Below are 19,407 nucleotides of genomic sequence, written 5' to 3' on the forward strand. Positions count from 1 at the left end.
CTCCGGGGAAAAATTGGCAGATCGCTATCCTGCGTCTTTGGGCGTAGAGTGATATTAATGCTGGGATTGGGAATAAGAGGCGACATTCGGTAAAATAACCCTCGTACAAGCATATGTACCCTTCTGGCGGGTTCCAAGGGAGCTGGTCAGCTCGAGGAATCAAAATTGTGACGTTGCTGTTAAATAGACCACATGCGTTCAGCATATCATTCACGGTTTTGATCGAACTCAAACTCTTATCGCCTCCAATTCGTCCTTCATGGTCTAACAAAGGATCGATGTCTTCGATCGAGATTCCTAAAGGAGCGCACCGATCTTCTTCTTGTGACAACATATCTTGAGTCTGTTCGTCACTCCTATCTTCATGACGAACTAGTAGAGGAGTCTGTGATGATGAAGCTCCAGCTGAGCAGCGAGTTAAAAGAGGTGGGATCTCGGAGCCCGATCTACTGGATTCTCCGATCTGTGCAATGCGTCTGGAGGTGAGACGAATTAATTGTCCGATTTCGCTTTCCGGCGAAAAAGAAGGATCCGAAGTGCCCGCCATAATGTGAGTTCGGAGAGTGTGGAAGAAAAACGGAGATAAATAAATAAAAGGAGGAGAGTTCGGAGCAGATTACCTTTCGCTAATGGCAGAAAATGAGAAATGACGAAGAGAGGGGGTGTACTTATAGAGTCGAATGGGCGGCAACCCTACGAAGAGTAATTATGACCTACGCGACTCTTCGATTTCCGACCTAGCAGATGTGACGCAAACGACACGTGTCATCCGGACGATTCACAGTGAAATGATGCGGAAATCCCGGGTAAAATCAAATAATTCTTTATGGTTTAGATCGGATATTCCCTTTTTCATAGTTCAAAATATTTGAATTGAATTTCAAATATTCGGAACTGGAGGGGACTAATTGTTGGTGTGGGATTTAGCACCTCCGACATACTGAACTAAACCAGAAAGACAATTTGGTTATTTAACTGGGAATCCGGTTAAGAACTCAATTAGGTCATTTAAGTCCAATTCGGATAGAGGAAGCCCAGCCTCGAGGGTGAAGAACCGACCTCCACTTCGCCCGGCGGCCGATCTAAGAGATAAAGCAACCTTCCTTATTTCAGTTCGTCTGATAAGGAAAATTAGTATATTATGCGATCTATGAATATGTATAAAGGGGGAAAGATTTCTCCATTGTAAATTATTCATTATTGAATACAATTATTGAGTTCTCTTCTTGTTCTTAGCAATAGAAACCCTAATTGTTCAAAGATCAATTCCCTTCCTTCTAATATCAAACTTTAGATCGGTTTTCTAGAGAGTTTACTTTACTGAATTTGTTTTTCCCCATAAACAAATTCAATGTGTAAATCCAGTTTCTACAATGTAGTTAATTATATATTTTTTAAATTAGTATGTGTGATCATGTATTCATCAATATTTGGTGTAGTTCTCACTATCTTTTTTTCCTAATATATAAGGATGACGAGGATAGTGGTTATTTTATGCATTTCGTCAAACCTAATACTTGTTGTCTTATTGTATGATAACAACTTGGAAAACGTGAATTATGATTTACAACACTATCGAAATTAGCAGTAAATATTTACTAACCTAACGTATTTGAGTTTATACGATTCTAAATATAATTTCTAAACAATGTTTGTGCTGTACACGAAAAAAACAAATAATTAAACATTATTACAGCAAAGTACGAAAGAAGACTTTTAAAGATTTTTGCAATATTTAATGAGATATGAAAGTATTAATTTAATAAAGATTAATTTAGAAAGAATATTTTCTTGTGTAATTAATAGACTTTGTTAGAAACGGAAAGGATGGTGATACAACTTTAGGGTTTTAGGTTATACGTTAGATCTACTAATGGGCCGATAACGGGCATCCATACAATATAGAATATTCATAACACTCCCCTTTGGATGATTATTATAAAAATGTAATTCCAAATGCGCATATGAGATATTGCTTCGTTAAAAACCTTACCAGGAAAACCCAATGGGAAAAACCATGGTTAAGGGAAAAAGAGTGCAGCACGCTTTTACTCCCCCTCATAAGCACATCACTTGAAATCTTCGAGATGACCGATCCAATATGATGAAGTAGCTTCTTAATAAGTAGTGGTTGGAAACGTCTTGGTAAATGGTTCGCCAAATCTTCACTTGAACGAATCTGTAATAAACATGTATCGTCATTCTTCTATTGGTCATGGGTCTCGCAAGTGACTCATCTTTACAAAGACCATTTTTCTATGTTGATGTAAGCATCCTGAGATAACATCTCTTTCATCAGATGTCAAATCTGTAACCTCAAAAATTTCATGAAATATCTGATCTTATACAATATGATTTCTCTATCTTTCAGGAGTAATATTTCATCATTGATTATTTCTCCATATATTCCTTGGTATACGAAATCTCTACTGGAGATTAGATAACATTTTCATCATTAACATATTTTCACTTGTTCTTGTACCTTTCTTTTAACAAGACTCACTTGTAAGTGCTGAAGACACAAGAGACACATTCTTTTTCTTTTAACGAGGTTCAGCAAATGCCTACGTCCTCAAACTTTGTTGAAAATACTTCTTGAACATAATTACAATTAATGTTCAATCTCGGACTTACACAACCCTAAGATATTCCTTAGCTTGTTCCCGATTTAGTTTCAACCCACTATGAGATCACTAAGATCAATAACAATGATCTACACCCATGATTTTCTCATAGAGATAAACTTTCACCATTTTCTTCTTAAAGGTGTCAAAAGTCTACAAAACTTTTTCTCGATAACTATAAAATATTGCTTCTAGCAATATGATCACTTTAAGGGAAACTTCTGACAATTTGAAAACCTTCTCACTAGACTAAATCAAGTCTTACTCTTATTCTCAAAACTCATAAGGGATCTAAAATAGTTGCTTCCACCAAAAGAGAGTACATCTCTCGTAAGTATTTTCTGATAATTATTGTACTACTACACGTACTTTATTTCTCATACAGATCTACTTATGTCTCACTCATTTTACACTTTCAAGTGTAAGGACTACAAGTCCAAATATTATCTCTTCAAGAGATTTGAACTATTTCATAGCTATTTCTTTCCATGATTAACCAATCATTCCTTGTGTACACTTTTCAATAAAACTTTTCTATTACCCGCGGTTTATGATCCTCGATTTTTATCCATAACATAATCAACTGCAACACTACATGCAAACATATTTACGACGTCGATTTGCTTTTTGGTTCCTTTTCATTCGAGGCATGACTCAACTTGTTGAGATTTCCTTTCATTATGATTCTCATGTACCTGAATCTCTTTCTTACTCATGTCTACATATCTCTTCTAGAGATCTAACTTTTTGCTTCCTCGGTGCCATATTATTTTATGCTCCATTTCTTTTCCTCCGAGGATGCTTGTATTTGGAACCATAAGTCTATCACACATCATGCGATCTTTAGACTTACTAGCAGTTGATCTTATCCTTCTAGGACATTAATTGGAGCACAGCTGGTATATGTGACTTTTTCACTCAAGGTCAGAAAATGGCTCTTGCATGCTTTTAGCATCTTTGCAAACTTTGCCAATAAATTATCTTTTCAATTTCTAGCGCACATTTCAAAGTACAAGGATCAAGATAATTTCTCTCAATATATTTCTTTACCAGCTGTTTATTTTCTCCCCCTCATGTTGGAAAGACTGACTTACTAAAACAACAATCTCTGCATCTTGAGCCTCAAATTATCGAGATATTCAATCTTCGAAAGATATTCAAATCCAACATATTTCCAACATTCTTTCACAGCCCATCTTAATCACTGTGGTGGAGCAACTCAAGATGTATAACACATTTAGATGGAATATATATGGTTTCTGACCCAAATCAATTATAGTGGGGAGTACTCATGATTATTCGTTGGCATGATGCGAACTACTTGACATATAGAGTCATTTATGTCAATTACTTAGCATGGTTTCACCACCATTGTCAATTAACCAAATACTCTCGCAAACTCCATGTTACAAGTTAAAAACAAACATATATAGTGGATGATCAGTCCACAATACCGCTTTGTATACGTACCAGAAAATTGACACTATCCAAATTCATGGGGTCGGTGAAAGCCATATAATCGGCTTGCTTTGTAAAGCAGCACACATAATAAATTACTAAAAAAACTGTTCAGGTTCTCTAGCGAATGTTTTCAGAAATTTCTGATTATTCTTTCGCATCAATACTGAACCGGAATGGCTTAACCAGTCATGCCAAACAGTGAGATTTTCACAAAGCATTTTATCTTCTAGATAATACATGTAATCTCTAAAATACTTTTCTTGTCTTGGGTAATAATACTTATGATTTCAAAGTATTTTCTTGGCTTATTGTCTCAACATGATCATATTTCAAATCCTCAAGATTAGCTATTCCATATGAGTGATTTAACTCATTTTGGGTGTGAACATAATCTTATATCTGTTCCATCACCTCTTCTGGGATTCATTAATTCTCCCCCTCGAGATGATGACAGTTCATGTCTATCAATCTTGATTTGAATCCCACTCTCTAATCAATAATATTCTCAAATTGGGTCATGTATCATATCTTACACCCTTTTGACTTTCAGACTATTTGGGAGACTATAACACATTAATATCAAATTGTGTTCCCATAGACAACAGTTTAGATACTCTTCAAGAGCTTTCAATACTTTTTCTACTACTTCTTATTATTGTATTAGAATAGTGGAAATTGTCTCACACTAACTTCTTTCATCATCATCATATATAGATGAGATAAGTATCTCATGTACTTATTATTCACTTATAGTGGATATACTAGTCAACTTAACCGCGACATTATATATATATCATACCCACATTTATAACCACTTTTATAGCAACTTTCTTATCATTGATGTGACATTTTTCTTTTTCTTTGCATAAAGTCATATTCAGTTCAACGAATAGACCAAACCAATAGGATGTGATTTACATCAACATCTCATAATTTTACACAGTCACAAAAAGTAAGATTATAATATTTTTAAAAAAATATTTTTCACTATATTGTGTCTTACATGACAACAATATTTTGTGACAAGTAGAATATATTTTTTCTAATATATTTCTAACAATGATATTATCTTCTATTATAATCTTGGTTATAAGTAGAATTAAGTTATTAGTATATATTTTCTTATAGACTTTTAGTCATTTACTTTCTTTCTAAAGAACTAGTGAATTTTTATGGTCATATACTTGGAAGTGATGCCAAGAAAACAAGATCAATAATTATTATTTAGTAATTTGTTACTAAATTTTCAACGTATTCACCAAAAAATATTGGAGACATGATTTAAAATATTTATTATGATATTATATCTAATTTTAATTAGATTTAAATTTGTGATTTAACAAATAAAGTAATTCACAAACATTATAAACAATCATTTAAGCATCATACATATTTAATTTTAATTAAAGGAGTATACACTGTATACTAATAATTATAATTGCTTTTTTATTTTTATTTTCACGATAATGTGTCTAGAGGACAACACTATTTTGTGAAAAATAGAGTATGTATTGTTTGTGATCACAAAATCATATTATGCTTATTAATGTGCTAATTAATAAAGATGAGAATAATACTTATCTCGATGGAGATGTCATCGGAAATCACAGACGGAGATATATTCGCCTAATGATTGTTTGCTCATGAGTCCTTCGTATTGAATCCTCGATCGAGTACAGAGACGGAGAAATCTTTCTCAGCTCAATCGATTACCGAAAGATGAAGCATTAAACATCAAAACTCAAGCATACGAATTAGTTAAACCAACAAACACCAATGATTTACCAAACCAACTCACGTAACTATATAATACTGAATTAGTTAAACAATATATATATATATATATATGCTCTATTAAGCATTGAAGCATAACTCAACAATTATTAAGTACTATCAACGAAATAATATGTTTGGTTGTAGATACTTAGCTCTCAATGATGGTGGCTTTGAATTTGAAACTTATACAACTTAGATCGTCGGCTACAAGATTCAACGTGATTCACCAATTGCTTCACCGATTTAAACCATCCCCAGCTGCTTACCAACGATTCATAAACTAAAAATAAGAGATTAGACAACCAATTAAGTATAGATCTCGATAATGAAACAATAGAGGATAAATTAAAGCATGCGTCAACTAGTTTCAATAACATAGCTGTGCCTATCATGAAATTATGCCATAAAGCATGAGCCATATTTTCAATACGGAAGCATGACTCGATAAATATTAGTATGATTCGATAAATATTTAATTAACAATAAACATGTGATAAAATATGACCAGCCATGGTAAAAAAGTGATTCAACATGTTTGACTAATAAGTGCTAGTTATTAAATATTGAGATGATAAGTCGAAGCAATAAACGATCAAATCAATTTTAGCATGATGTGGTCATTATGAATCATGCTTCGATAGAAATATAAATAAATACGAGAGGACTAAAGCATGAGATAAAACTTATCTAGACAATTGATTAGAGGATAGTAGGAGAACTTGATATCATCGACTCTTTGTTAATCACAGAGACAAGAGACGTTCGAGGTTGGAGAGCAGATAAGTCGAAAGCGGTGACGACTGCTGCTCAACGTTGGTGGCTAGGTTTTTTTTTTCTTTCTTAAGACGGCTAGGGTTAAAGACTTGTGCAGATAACGTGTTATGACAAGAGTTTTAGGGAATTGTTCTCTTGTATTATTCATATATTCAATAGGATATAACATATATATAGTGATACAATTTTAGAGTTTTAGGTTATACACCAAATCTACTAATTGGCCGATAATGGGCATCCATATAATATAGAATATTCATAACATTTAGAACGTTAAAAGACTGGAGAAAGATTTTGTAATCGTTTGACATTTTTTGGTGCGAGAGAAGAGGTAAGAATTTATTATAAAGTGGTAATTTTTTTGGTAGATTAGTGTTGTTGATCGTAAGTTATACATTGATCAAAGGGGAATTGGGTTGTATAACCCAACAAAAAAACTATATTTCACAAACTAACCACACTAACTATATATCAATTATATTCTCTGTATTTATGTATTAATGACAGTTTTTGCCCTTTTTATTTTCTTCTGACCACCACCTCCTCCCAACTTCCGGCCATCACCACCGCCCAACTTCCGGCCATCATCACCGCCGGCAACCACCACCACCACCGGCCACCACCTCTTCCGGCAGCCGGCCTCCGGCCACCAACTCCGGCCGTCAATCTCCGGTCACCACCTCTGGCCGCCTCTTCCGAAGCTCCGACCATCTCCTCCGCCGCCGGCCACCAACTCCGCCGCCTGCCAACAGCCACCACCCCTTTCCTATCCAAAAGACTAAACTGGTAATTTTATCCTACCCTTATCCTGATTTCCTAATTTTTTTGAATATGGTGATATATTCTTCTATGATTTTTTTATTTTGGTCACTCACCTAATTCACCCTTGATCAAAAGAGCAAATTAAAAAAATAATTATTTGGATGTGTAAAAGCCTCCTTCCTTCGTTGGATTCAAACTATTTAAAATTCCTTGACTTCACAGAAAAAAAAATATATATATATAGGTACTCTTGACAAATGTATTATACGCTATCCTATTCCATTTTCCTACACGAATTAATGGAAGAACGGTTGACAAAAAGTGGAAACTCCATACAGTATATCTTTTTTGAAGTGTTGAATGCTCTTCCGATAGTTCCTGGATTGTGTGAAATATGAACATAGGTATTGAGTAATTTCAAGATGAAACACTAAATGTAATTTTGTTAAAAAAACATAAACATGCACCTTGCTAAACTCATTTAAGACTTGTGAAGAATATACATTATTTCGTGGAGACACCATAACTAACTCTGTTACCATTACCATCCCATCATCGTATCATCACCATAACTAACTCTGTTTCGCAAATCTGTTTCTATTAGAGAGTGCTTCTTTTTGAAAGTGCACCCACATATCACAAATAAAAACGTACGTTTGAATACCAAAATTTATCCCTCTCTTTTGGTGACTTTGAATAATTTTGTTTCCATTTCTTTGCACATTTGTTCTCCTGCAATTAATTTACCATCATAATTCTAAAACTGTCACAAAAAAAATTAGGTTTAGAGAATGTTGAACTCTTGCTAAATTTTAACCTTTCATATATTTAAATGTATGTGGTATTTTTGGTAATTTTGGATTTTGATGGTGATTTTGGAAATAGAACATAAAATGTGACTCAAGAAATAGAAAATAACATGTGATATCTTAAAAAGTTGTAGAAGCCACATTTTAATAAATTTGTAATAGACATCATGAACATGATGATCATCATCTTTATTCATCGCCATAATCATTATCTTCATCATGACCATTATTACTATTATCATCACCATCACTACCATCACGATCACTATCACCAATATCACCCTCGTACGCTATTTTTGTTACAATTGTTTATGTGGTGATCATTATCTTGATTCTTGATTAATATATATAATGAGTGGTGTTGTTCTAGAATTCTTTGAACTTGGCCATATCTCTCAATCCTCAAACCAAGTTATGTGGCACGCAACCTTCGAAAACCACTAAAACTACGAACCACAAACCGGACTCAAACTTAGTAAGCTCTAACCCATAGACGAATAAAAAGGTTCTCTCATCTAATCATAAATAAAATAAAATAAAAATGATATGAAAGAAAGAAAACCTCATACACACATAAAAAAATGATATGTCCACAATTTGAAGTAAACAAACAAAGAAAAACTCGAATGATTCGTTGAAACATCTTTCTTTTTCATGAGAAACCTAAAATATTCATATGTTATTTTTTTTTTCTCTTTCGACCATTTCTCCAGTTCTCTTTTTCTTTACCATTTCTCTTCTGACATAGTATATAATTAGATATTCTTAAGACTTTTAAAAAAATATATATATAAGCAAAAATTTCAGGACCATGTGTATATGCACACTTTAGACATCGTCAAAATCGACCATGCTTGCTCATTATTCCATATTTCATATACCTGCGACCTGCGTGTATGTATGTATACATAATTGTGATTTGTGAGCTGATGACCATGACGGGAAATAGACAGACTATATTATAGATCATTTAATTTAAGAAATGAGACTTTCCGGGTAGCTTGTGGCTTATCTTTATTAAATCTCGTACAGTTAGTTAATCTTATTTTATATATATGCATTCAATATACTGGCCCATGAAGATTAGTATGAGTCATATGACTAAGGCAAACTACAAAGTACGAACCACTATAATTGACCTACGAATCCAATGAAGCTACGAGAGAACCCCATAAATGCGTCCGTTACAATCCCATCCCATAAACATGTTGCGTACATAGTCTGTGTTATATTAATGGGCCGTATATACTAAGAAATGGTCCACTGAAGTTTAAAATTTGTAGCCCATCTAAAAGACATTAGTAAAAACTCTATAAATTAATACTCTATAAATTAATAAACACTATAAATTAATAAATTTTACTAGTTCCAAGTTAGTACAGTATAAAAAATAACAAAATTTGATAAGATAATAAGATAATATTTTTTTTGAAATTCCTATGTAAAATATGATCCCAATAATATCATAAATTAATAATCATGTAAATTTACATTATATATATGCTGATATAGTAAAATATGTTTCTCTAAAACCTCATATATATAAAACAATTGTTATATTGTATCTTCAAACTATAATGATATAAAATACTATAACATTTCATAAAATAGCTAAAACTTTTTAAAGTTTTCAATTTCTAAATATGCATTATTTACATTTTGATAGTTTGATAGACTATTAAAATACGATAATTGATATTCTTATTCATAAATTTGAATATTTATGTCATGTGTATAATTGAATTTGTCTATAATATTTGTAATTCATTGTCAATAATATTTTTTAATTATTTCAAATTCAATTCCAATACCATAAAATTTACAACATCCAAAATTCTAATCTTATTTTGCAAAAATTGTCTCAATTCATAATTTTTTTAAAAAAATTAAACAATTAAAAATACCTATAAATTAATAATTATTAATTTACACTATAAAAATAATAATTATTAATTTATCTATAAATTAATATCATTATAAATCATATATATAAAAGTAAGGTTTCACTCTCTACTTATTGGTCCATTTAGCATTTAAGTTTTTTAAAATTAATAATTATTTTAAATTAAATAAAAATGTAATAATGTACATTAATCTATACTTTAAATCCACATTTTACTAATAAATTGTAACTGAAATTACATAAGTTATGAATTGACTATTTTTCCATTCATTTTCATTCAAACACACTATAAATTATAATTGTAACTTCTCTAATTAAATTATTTTAGAAATGTAACTTTCATCCCTTGAAATCTTATAAATAATCATTCTCACATCATCATCCACCATATATCAAATTCTAAATATTTTCTTTGTTTTGTTTATATTCTTGCATGGGTTCAAAACTCATGGTAAGAGTGTGATTACATATTTTGTTAGATTTATCTTATATTTTGTTCATTTTTTTAATATATTTCTTCCTTCCTTCTCTGTTTTCTTATTATTTAATTTTCAATTACATATGTGTAATAAATTATTTTAGAAATGTAACTTCCATCTTTTGAAATCCTATAAATAATCATTCTCACATCATCATCAACTATATCTCAAATTATAAATATTTTTTTTTTTGTTTAGTTTCTGTTCTTGCTTGGGTTCAAAACTCATGGTAAGAGTGTGATTATGTATTTTATTAGATTTATCTTATTTTGTTCAAAATTTATTTATTTGTTTTTATGTATTTCTTCTTTCCTTCTTTGTCTTCTTATTATTTTTAATTTTCAATTATATATGTAGTCCGAGAGCTTGTGGTCGAGTGGTAGGGAGCGGGACTGGGACGCTACAACTGGATACCTTTACACGGATATGGGTCTATCTAACGGCCCATTTGAATATCCGGAGAGAGAGTCTATATGTGGGCTGCACCTCTCCCAGAGATTAGTCTCGGACCCTCCATAAGCCTGGGGATTTACTCTGAGTTAACAAAAAAAAATTACATATGTATAATAAATTATTTTAGAAATATAACTTCCATCCCTTGAAATCATATTAATAACCATTCTCACATCATCATCCACCATATATCAAATTCTAAATATTTTTTTTGTTTTGTTTATGTTCTTGCATATGGGTTCATAACTCATGATAAGAGTGTGATTATATGTTTTGTTAGATTTAACTTATTTTGTTCAAATGTTTTTTTTATGTATTTCTTCCTTCCTTCTTTGTCTTCTGATTATTTTTTCATTTTTAATTACATATGTATAATAAAATTTTGGTGCTTGTAAAAAACAATTATAGATGCAGATTCAACAATACTAAATTTCGATCAAAGCCCAATGAGGGAATGAAGCTAAAAAAATCATCTTCATTCATTTATATTTATTTTATTTTTGAAAGTATGCAATGTTTTAACAAAATAAACTATTATAATCGAATTATTAAATAAAAATTTTTAACTCTCTCTTACCTCCAAAAAATTTGTAATCATTATATTTAGTTCTTGTGATCCAAAATATAATTGTATAAAGATCATTATAATGTTCATTTCATTCAAAAAATTGTAATTTAATGATTTTCTATATAAAACACAATTTGATATTCCATTTCCAAAATTTTACTATAAAGAATAAATCGTTAGAATTTTACCTAGCAATATAGCTTAAACTAAGGTGAATATAAAAAAAATTAAAAATAAATTAATCTTTGGGATGATTTTATTGCATTTCATATGATTTTATAGAAAATATATTTAATTGATGCTTAAAAAGTAAATTTGGAATTTAATTATTAAATTTTTTAGGTAAATTTTGAATATCATAGTAAATTTATATTTTTATCATTAACAATAGTTTTTAAATAAGTGGTATATTTTGATATTGTATGATTTGAATTAATAAAGTGTATTATTGACATTTACAAAATTTGTTTGTTATATATGTATTTTAGGGAGAATTTCAAAAATACTTCATTTTCAATCTCATTTTTCAGAAATAACATTTTAAAAAAAATTATTTAAAAATCTTCTTATAAAATTCTAATAGTTTTATGATTATTACATAAACTAAAATGAATTGACATAACTAATACAACAACCCGGGCATATGCGCGGGACAATACCTAATTAATAAAATGTCTTGGTCCCAATATTATTAATTTGCAAAATTACAAAAGAAGAAGAAAAACTTGAGAATCCAAAACAGAAAGTGAAAAAACTCATTAAAAAAGTCTCAAATTTTTTCCAGCTTCTGCTCTTGATCATGCCATTGAAAATGGTCATCAAGAAAAGATACATAATTGCTTGCTTATACAATATCGAAACAACAACAACAACTGATGCATTACAAACACACACACAGAACATTAATTAATTAGTTAGGTAGTATAGGAAGAGCCTTCTTTGGAAGCGGAAGTGATACCTCTGCAACCAGCACCTTCATGCCACTCAAGCATGATCTCAAGCTCGCCACATTCGACATTGTTAAGTCTAAGGATCATGTCTTGTGTGATCTTACCATTGTTCCAAACAATGCTACTTTCATCTGATAAACAATTGTGCCTTGACGGTTGAACCCTTTTGATAGCACAACCATTAGGTAGCCTCAAAAGCTCCATCCCCATTTTCAAAGCCTCTAAGTAGGGTTGAATGTCAATGTTCGCATCTCCCATTTTGTCATCCCCCGTGAACTTATCCCAGTCAAACACTGTCTGAACAATTTCATAATAAACAACAAACAAAACACAATAATGTTATTATCCCGACAGGAAACAGAACAGAACAAGATAAGTACTTGTCTGAACCAAAGCTTGAATGTGGTTTACCAAGCGGATTGGGACATTGAGATCTTTGATTGCAACAGTCATTTCTTCGTTCCACACTGGATTGCAGTTTCGTTTCACCACACGTGTCTTCAATGTCTGAACATTTTGTTTCATTCTTGTTTTAGAAAAAAAAACAGAGGATTTGGAAGAAATAAAAGTGACGATCACCACCATATGAACAATTCAAGAAAACTAACAACGGTGATAACGATGTAAGGATCCCAAGTGATTTGTTCTTTTTTTTTACGAATATAATAAGGCGATTTGTTCTCTATAGATTTCAAGATTCCCCAGGAGAAAGAAATTAAAAAAAAAAAAAAAAGAATTGAGAGAAAAAAAGAATAAAAGATGGAACCTGATCGCCGACGGTGATAACGATGTAAGGATCGCTGCTACGGTGGTCGCGAATGGCGAGATTAATCCCTCGTTTGACGTGAATCGTGAGCAATCCAAGAGGCCTTTGATCCATCGATGGAATTGAGAGAGAAGAAAGACTTTTATGACTTGGTCTCTTCTTGGAAATGATGATGATGATGGGTAAAAGGAGGAAGAAGACGAAGACTAATTTAAAATGAGAGAGAGAAATGGGATTGGTGCTTGTGATCTCGTCCCCAACTATTCAACACGTTCTCTCTCTCTCTCTCTCTCCCTTGAGATTTTGCTCCCAAACACACACCAAAAAAAATATATATACAAACCGAGGAGGAAGAGACTTCTAACGGGCTTTCAGCGTCGACAAAACTAATCATAATGGACGGGCGGGTTAAAGAAAACCGTGGTAATGGGCTTAGGGACTTCATTAACGACCCATTTTAAATATTTTAGGTTTTTTGTTGTGAAACTAGTTAAGGGAAAAATCTCTTGTTCTTATTATTGAATGTCGAATAGAGGTTACATATATAGTAAATACAAAGGCCAAAGCCCAATCCAACATAAGACGTAAGCTAATGGATTAATGGGTCTAAAGGTCATGACACATGGTATGGACCGTACATGGGCCGTATGGCCATGTCCTAATGGACTATGAACGGGCCGGTCTATGGAGTCCACTGAGTGTTTTACAACACTCCCCCTTGGACGAGATGACCGTGCCTATGTTGGATGGGATCGCTGCAATGTGCTTAGGGGATGCTGCCTCATTAAAACCTTACCAGGAAAACCCAGTGGGACAAAACCTTGGTGAAAGAAAAAGAGTACAGCACACATTGCTCCCCCTGATCCAAACATCACTCCAAGTCCTTAAGCCTCCGCATTCCAATCTTGTGCGTGAGTTTCTTGAACGTTGTTGTCGGCAATGCTTTGGTGAAGAGATCGGCTGAGTTGTCGCATGACTGTACTTGTACCACTTGAACTTCTCCGGCCTTTTGTAGTTCATTTGTGAAGAAGAACTTTGGCAGTATGTGCTTCGTCCGATCTCCCTTGATGTATCCTTCCTTGAGCTGTGCGATGCAGGCCGTATTGTCTTCATAGAGTACAGTCGCTTCCTTGTTGTCGTCCAAGCCACTATCCGTCCGAATATGCTGGGTCATGGACCGCAACCAAACACACTCACGGCTGGCTTCATGGATGGCTAGGATCTCCGCGTGATTTGACGATGTGGCCACAAGAGTCTGCTTCATTGAACGCCAAGAGATCGTCGTACCACCGTGCGTAAACACATAAACTGTTTGTGACTTACCGTTGTGTGGATCGGATAGATAACCTGCATCAGCAAAACCAACTAAACCTTCTTTGTTATGGTTAGTATAAAATAAACCAAAATCTACCGTCCCTCGCAGGTACCGCAGGACGTGTTTAATACCATTCCAGTGCCGTATAGTCGGACAAGAACTATATCTTGATAGGAGGTTCACGGCAAAACATATGTCCGGTCTAGTGTGGCTAGCCAAGAACATTAACGCTCCTATAGCACTGAGGTAAGGCACTTCAGGACCAAGAACTTCTTCATTGGCCTTCTTAGGAGCAAATGGATCTTTATCCAAGTCTAAGCTTCTCACAACCATTGGGCTAGTCAATGGGTGAGCTTGCTCCATATTAAATCTCTTGAGTACTTTTTCTGTGTATGCCTTTTGATGCACAAGGATCCCATTATTTCTGTACTCAAGCTGCAATCTCAAACAGAATTTTGTCTTGCCTAGGTCTTTCATCTCAAATTCTTTCTTGAGGTATTCTACAGTTTGGGCGATTTCCCCTGAAGTACCGAGGATGTTTAAATCATCCACGTAGACTGCTATTATCACAAATCCTTTGTTTGCAAACTTCTTTATGAATATACATGGACTGATTGGGTCATTCTTATAGCCTTTCTTAGCTAAATAATCACTTAGTCGGTTATACCACATTCGACCACTTTGTTTCAGTCCATATAGCGATTTGTCTAGCCTTATGCAGTATTGGTCTCGAGAACCACTTTTACCTTTATGTTCTATACCCTCTGGTAATCTCGTATAAATATCATTATCTAGTGGACCATATAAATAGGCGGTTACAACATCCATTAACCGTAAATCCAAATTTTCTCTTATGACCAGACTTATTAGATATCTAAAAGTTGTTGCATCCATCACAAGGGAGTATGTCTCCTCATAATCTATGTCGGGTCTTTGAGAGAATCCTTGTACTACAAGCCGTGCTTTATATCTCACTATCTCATTTTTCTCATTTCTCTTCCTTACAAAGACCCACTTGTGTCCAACTGGTTTAATGGTAGGTGTCGTCCTTAAGATCGGACCAAACACACTTCTCTTCTTCAAAGAGTTTAACTCCACATCAATGGCTTCTTTCCATTTAAGCCAATCTTTACTTTGAGTGCACTCTAATATAGATGTGGGTTCTAGATCCTCATTTATCTCAAGTGCTACCTTGTATATAAATATTTCATCAATGTCGACATTTTTCCGGTTCCATTGTATTCCAGACATTATGTAATTGATTGATATCTCATTGTTATCAATTCCTTCAGGTTCTTGAGGTTCAACGTCCTGAACTTCACCTGGTACATTAATTATTTCCGCGGCCATGTCTGGTTTTTCTGTAATTCCCTGAACCTCGGTCTGTTTTGCACCTTTAGACTTTCGAGGATTTTTATCTTTGGAACCTAACGGTCTACCTCGTTTCAAACGTGGTTTAGACTCTGTTGCAACTTGTTTATTGTGTTCCTTCTGAACATCAATACGTACTGGTGCATTGCAAGCTGGTATGTACGATTTTGTTACTCTCTTTGGGTCAGCAAAGGAATCTGGCAATTGATTAGCTAGCTGTTGTAAATGTATAATCTTTTGAACCTCTGCATCACATGCTAGAGTTCGAGGATCTTGCCAATTTAAGGATGTTTGATTCCATGTTAATTCCTTGACCAGCTTGCTGGTCTCACCACCTAACATAGGGAATTCGGACTCAACGAATTGACAGTCTGCGTATAAGGCCTTAAATAGATCTCCTGTCAATGGCTCAAGATACTTTATAATGGTGGGAGACTCATATCCAACATATATTCCCATCCTCCTTTGAGGTCCCATCTTAGTTCTCTGTGGTGGAGCAACAGGTGTATAAACGGCACAACCAAATGTTTTGAGATGGGATAAGTCTGGCTCTTGACCCGATAATAGTTGGAATGGTGAATATATGTGTTCACTAGATGGCCTGATGCGTATGAGTTATGCTGCATGTAAGACCGCGTGTCCCCAAGCCGACACAGAAAGCTTCGATCTCATTAACAATGGTCGAGCTATCAATTGTATACGTTTAATGAAGGATTCAGCTAATCCGTTTTGTGTATGGACATGTGCCACAGGATGTTCCACACTCACCCCCATGGACATACAGTAATCATTAAACGCTTGGGATGTAAATTCACCAGCATTATCTAGACGTATAGTCTTAAGTGGAAAGTCTGGAAAATGTGCTCTTAATCTTATGATTTGAGCCAATAGCCTAGCAAATGCTAGGTTCCTTGTGGATAACAAGCAAACGTGAGACCATCTAGTTGATGCATCGATCATAACCATGAAATATCTAAACGACCCACATGGTGGGTGTATTGGTCCACATATATCACCTTGTATCCTTTCCAGAAAATGTAAAGTCTCTTTTGTGACTTTTACTGGTGATGGTCTTGTGATAAGTTTCCCTTGTGCACATGCTACACAAGTGAGTTTTTTAGGGAAAACCTTTTTCTCTTTAAGATTGTGCCCATTCGAACTCTTAGTCACTTTACGCATCATGTTCGAACCCGGGTGGCCTAACCGGTCATGCCATAGAGTGAATTGTTCAGTGAACATTTTGTGCTTTGCCAAGTTAGCTTCTATCATGTTTATCCTAGCATGGTATAAACCAGTGGCTAGTGCATGTATAGTCTCTAGGACCATCTTTTGGCCATTTACATTTTCTGTAATGTATAGGAATTCTTTAGTTCCTTCACCCTTGGTTTCAACATGATAACCATTTAATCTTATATCTTTAAAGCTCAATAAGTTTCTCTTAGAGCTGGGTGAGTATAAGGCATCACTTAGTTCAATATGTGTGCCGTTAGCCAACAAAACGTGAGCCTGGCCGTAGCCTTCAATCAAATTGGCTATACCCGCAATTGTACTAACATTTGCACTTTTCATTATAAGATTTATGAAATATCTTTTGTCTCTTAGTATAGTGTGGCTGGATCCACTGTCCACCACTAGTTCACTCATGTCCTTGGTCATTTTTATAAATAGGACATAATTTTGTATTTTAATAAGACAATTATAAAATAAAAACCATTGCATTTAAATCAAAATAATTATCCAATACAATAAAAGAAAATAAAGCATAAGCATTGAAATTAAACCAAAATAAAACGAAAATCAATCATCAATGTGAAGACAATCGGAAGTCTCTAGCAAGTCGTCATTCTCATGATCGAAGTCTCCTTCATCGTCGATGTACGCATAGTTGGCTTCCGGATTTTTCTTTAGAACTTCTTGATATGCATCAATGAGGTGTTTGGGAGTTCTGCAAGTCTTGGACCAGTGGTTTGACATACCACATCTGTGGCAGACCGATTTGGCCTTGGTGTGTGGTTTAAAGGGCACACGGCCCCTACCACCACGTCTGCGGCCTCCTTGGCTAGCCTGGCCGCCACGGCCACCACGGCCACCACGTCCTCTGCCACCATGTCCTTGGCCGTAGTGTCTTTCTCTGTGGACGTAGTTGGTCTCATGGGGCTCTTTTGGCTCCTTAGACTCTACTACAGTTTTCTTTCCCAAATCAACCTTATTTGCTTCCGGTAATGGGGCTGTACCAGGAGGTCTCATAGCACTGTTCATCAGCAACAACTCATCATTCTGCTCAGCTAGCAGTAAACATTCAATGAGTGCCCCATAGTCAGCAAAATCTTGATGCCGGTACTGTTGCTGAAGAACTCTATTGTTAGGGCTGAAGGTAGACAAGGTCTTTTCTATCAGCTCCCTTTCAGTCACCTCTTTTCCACATAACCTAAGGAGTGAGTCAATCCTAAAAAGCTCAGAGTTATACTCCTCCACGGATTTGTAATCCTGGATCCTTAGGTTCTTCCAATCAAACTCGGCCTTTGGAAGGAGCACCGTCTTTTGGTGCCCGTAACGGCGTTTAAGCTGTGTCCTAAGGGCGAGTGGATTGTCTATGAAGAGGTACTGGCTTTTGAGACTCTCCGCAATATGATGGTGCATATGCTGGAGGCACTTATTCTTTCTCTTGTCAGTGCTCTCAACTTCCTCATCAATGCAACCGGCTAGGCCGTTTGACCTTAGGTGGATTTCGGTGTCTTTCACCCATTCCAAGTAGTTCTTTCCAGAAGCTTGCAAGATGGGATAGTCTAGGCTCTTGAGGTTTGCCATCTGCATATAAGATAGACAACCGATAGTTAGCATGCGATATTTGAGATCGAACCATGCAACAAATATTTATTCAGGTCATGCAGTATTTGAGACCGAAACATGCCTTAGGCCATGCGGTATTTGAGACCGAAACATGCCTTGCCTATTATAGATTTCGTTTGGTTTAAATTCATGCATACAAAGACAACAAAAACAAATATGTATGCATGCAACAATTTCCTTATTTCTAGATAGGATTTCCTTTTTTCTTAAATTTCCTTTTAGTCTAGGATTTAGTAAATATTCTTTTAGGGTGTTTTAGATAATTACTAAACTAATTAGGAGATTATCCTAACCAAATATTTTAATTCCGATTTCAAAAGTTTTAGTTTTAGAAAATTAACAATTTACTAAAAACTTAATCGGATTCACCCTTGATGCAAGACTATGAAATTCGAGTTTTGAGTTTTAACAATCCTTGAACATAATTCATGCAGCCGAAATTTACATGAACAAGTTATGCTTAAATAGATCCTATCTTATACATGATCCGATTTCAATATGATGCATGAATGATCAGGTTTTTAATATCCTAGAACAACTTTAAAC

General features: G+C 34.3%; 2 protein-coding genes and 1 long non-coding RNA gene across 3 annotated transcripts; 1 reads left to right on the forward strand and 2 right to left on the reverse strand.

The window, feature by feature from the left end:
- Positions 1–10,356: 10,356 nt before the first annotated feature.
- On the forward strand, positions 10,357–11,372 carry LOC147942074 (uncharacterized). The gene is made up of 2 exons (XR_015560183.1): positions 10,357–10,560; positions 10,946–11,372. It is a non-coding gene; the product is annotated as an uncharacterized LOC147942074 (long non-coding RNA).
- Positions 11,373–12,272: 900 nt separating this feature from the next.
- Positions 12,273–13,664, reverse strand: LOC104789915 (protein C2-DOMAIN ABA-RELATED 10). The gene is made up of 3 exons (XM_087455610.1): positions 13,326–13,664; positions 12,971–13,066; positions 12,273–12,856 (listed from the first exon to the last, which is right to left on the reverse strand). Exons 1-3 carry the CDS (start codon positions 13,437–13,439, stop codon positions 12,524–12,526), a joined length of 543 nt encoding a protein of 180 aa, XP_087311736.1. The 5' UTR covers positions 13,440–13,664; the 3' UTR covers positions 12,273–12,523.
- Positions 13,665–17,808: 4,144 nt separating this feature from the next.
- LOC147942075 (uncharacterized) lies at positions 17,809–18,819 on the reverse strand. The gene is made up of 3 exons (XM_087455507.1): positions 18,560–18,819; positions 18,246–18,439; positions 17,809–18,188 (listed from the first exon to the last, which is right to left on the reverse strand). The coding sequence occupies exons 1-3, from the start codon at positions 18,817–18,819 to the stop codon at positions 17,809–17,811; spliced, it is 834 nt and encodes a 277-aa protein (XP_087311633.1).
- Positions 18,820–19,407: the final 588 nt, after the last annotated feature.

The sequence above is a fragment of the Camelina sativa genome, chromosome 6, assembly GCF_030686135.1.
Source record: "Camelina sativa cultivar CO46 ecotype springtype chromosome 6, ASM3068613v1".
Classification (NCBI taxonomy): Eukaryota; Viridiplantae; Streptophyta; class Magnoliopsida; order Brassicales; family Brassicaceae; genus Camelina; species Camelina sativa.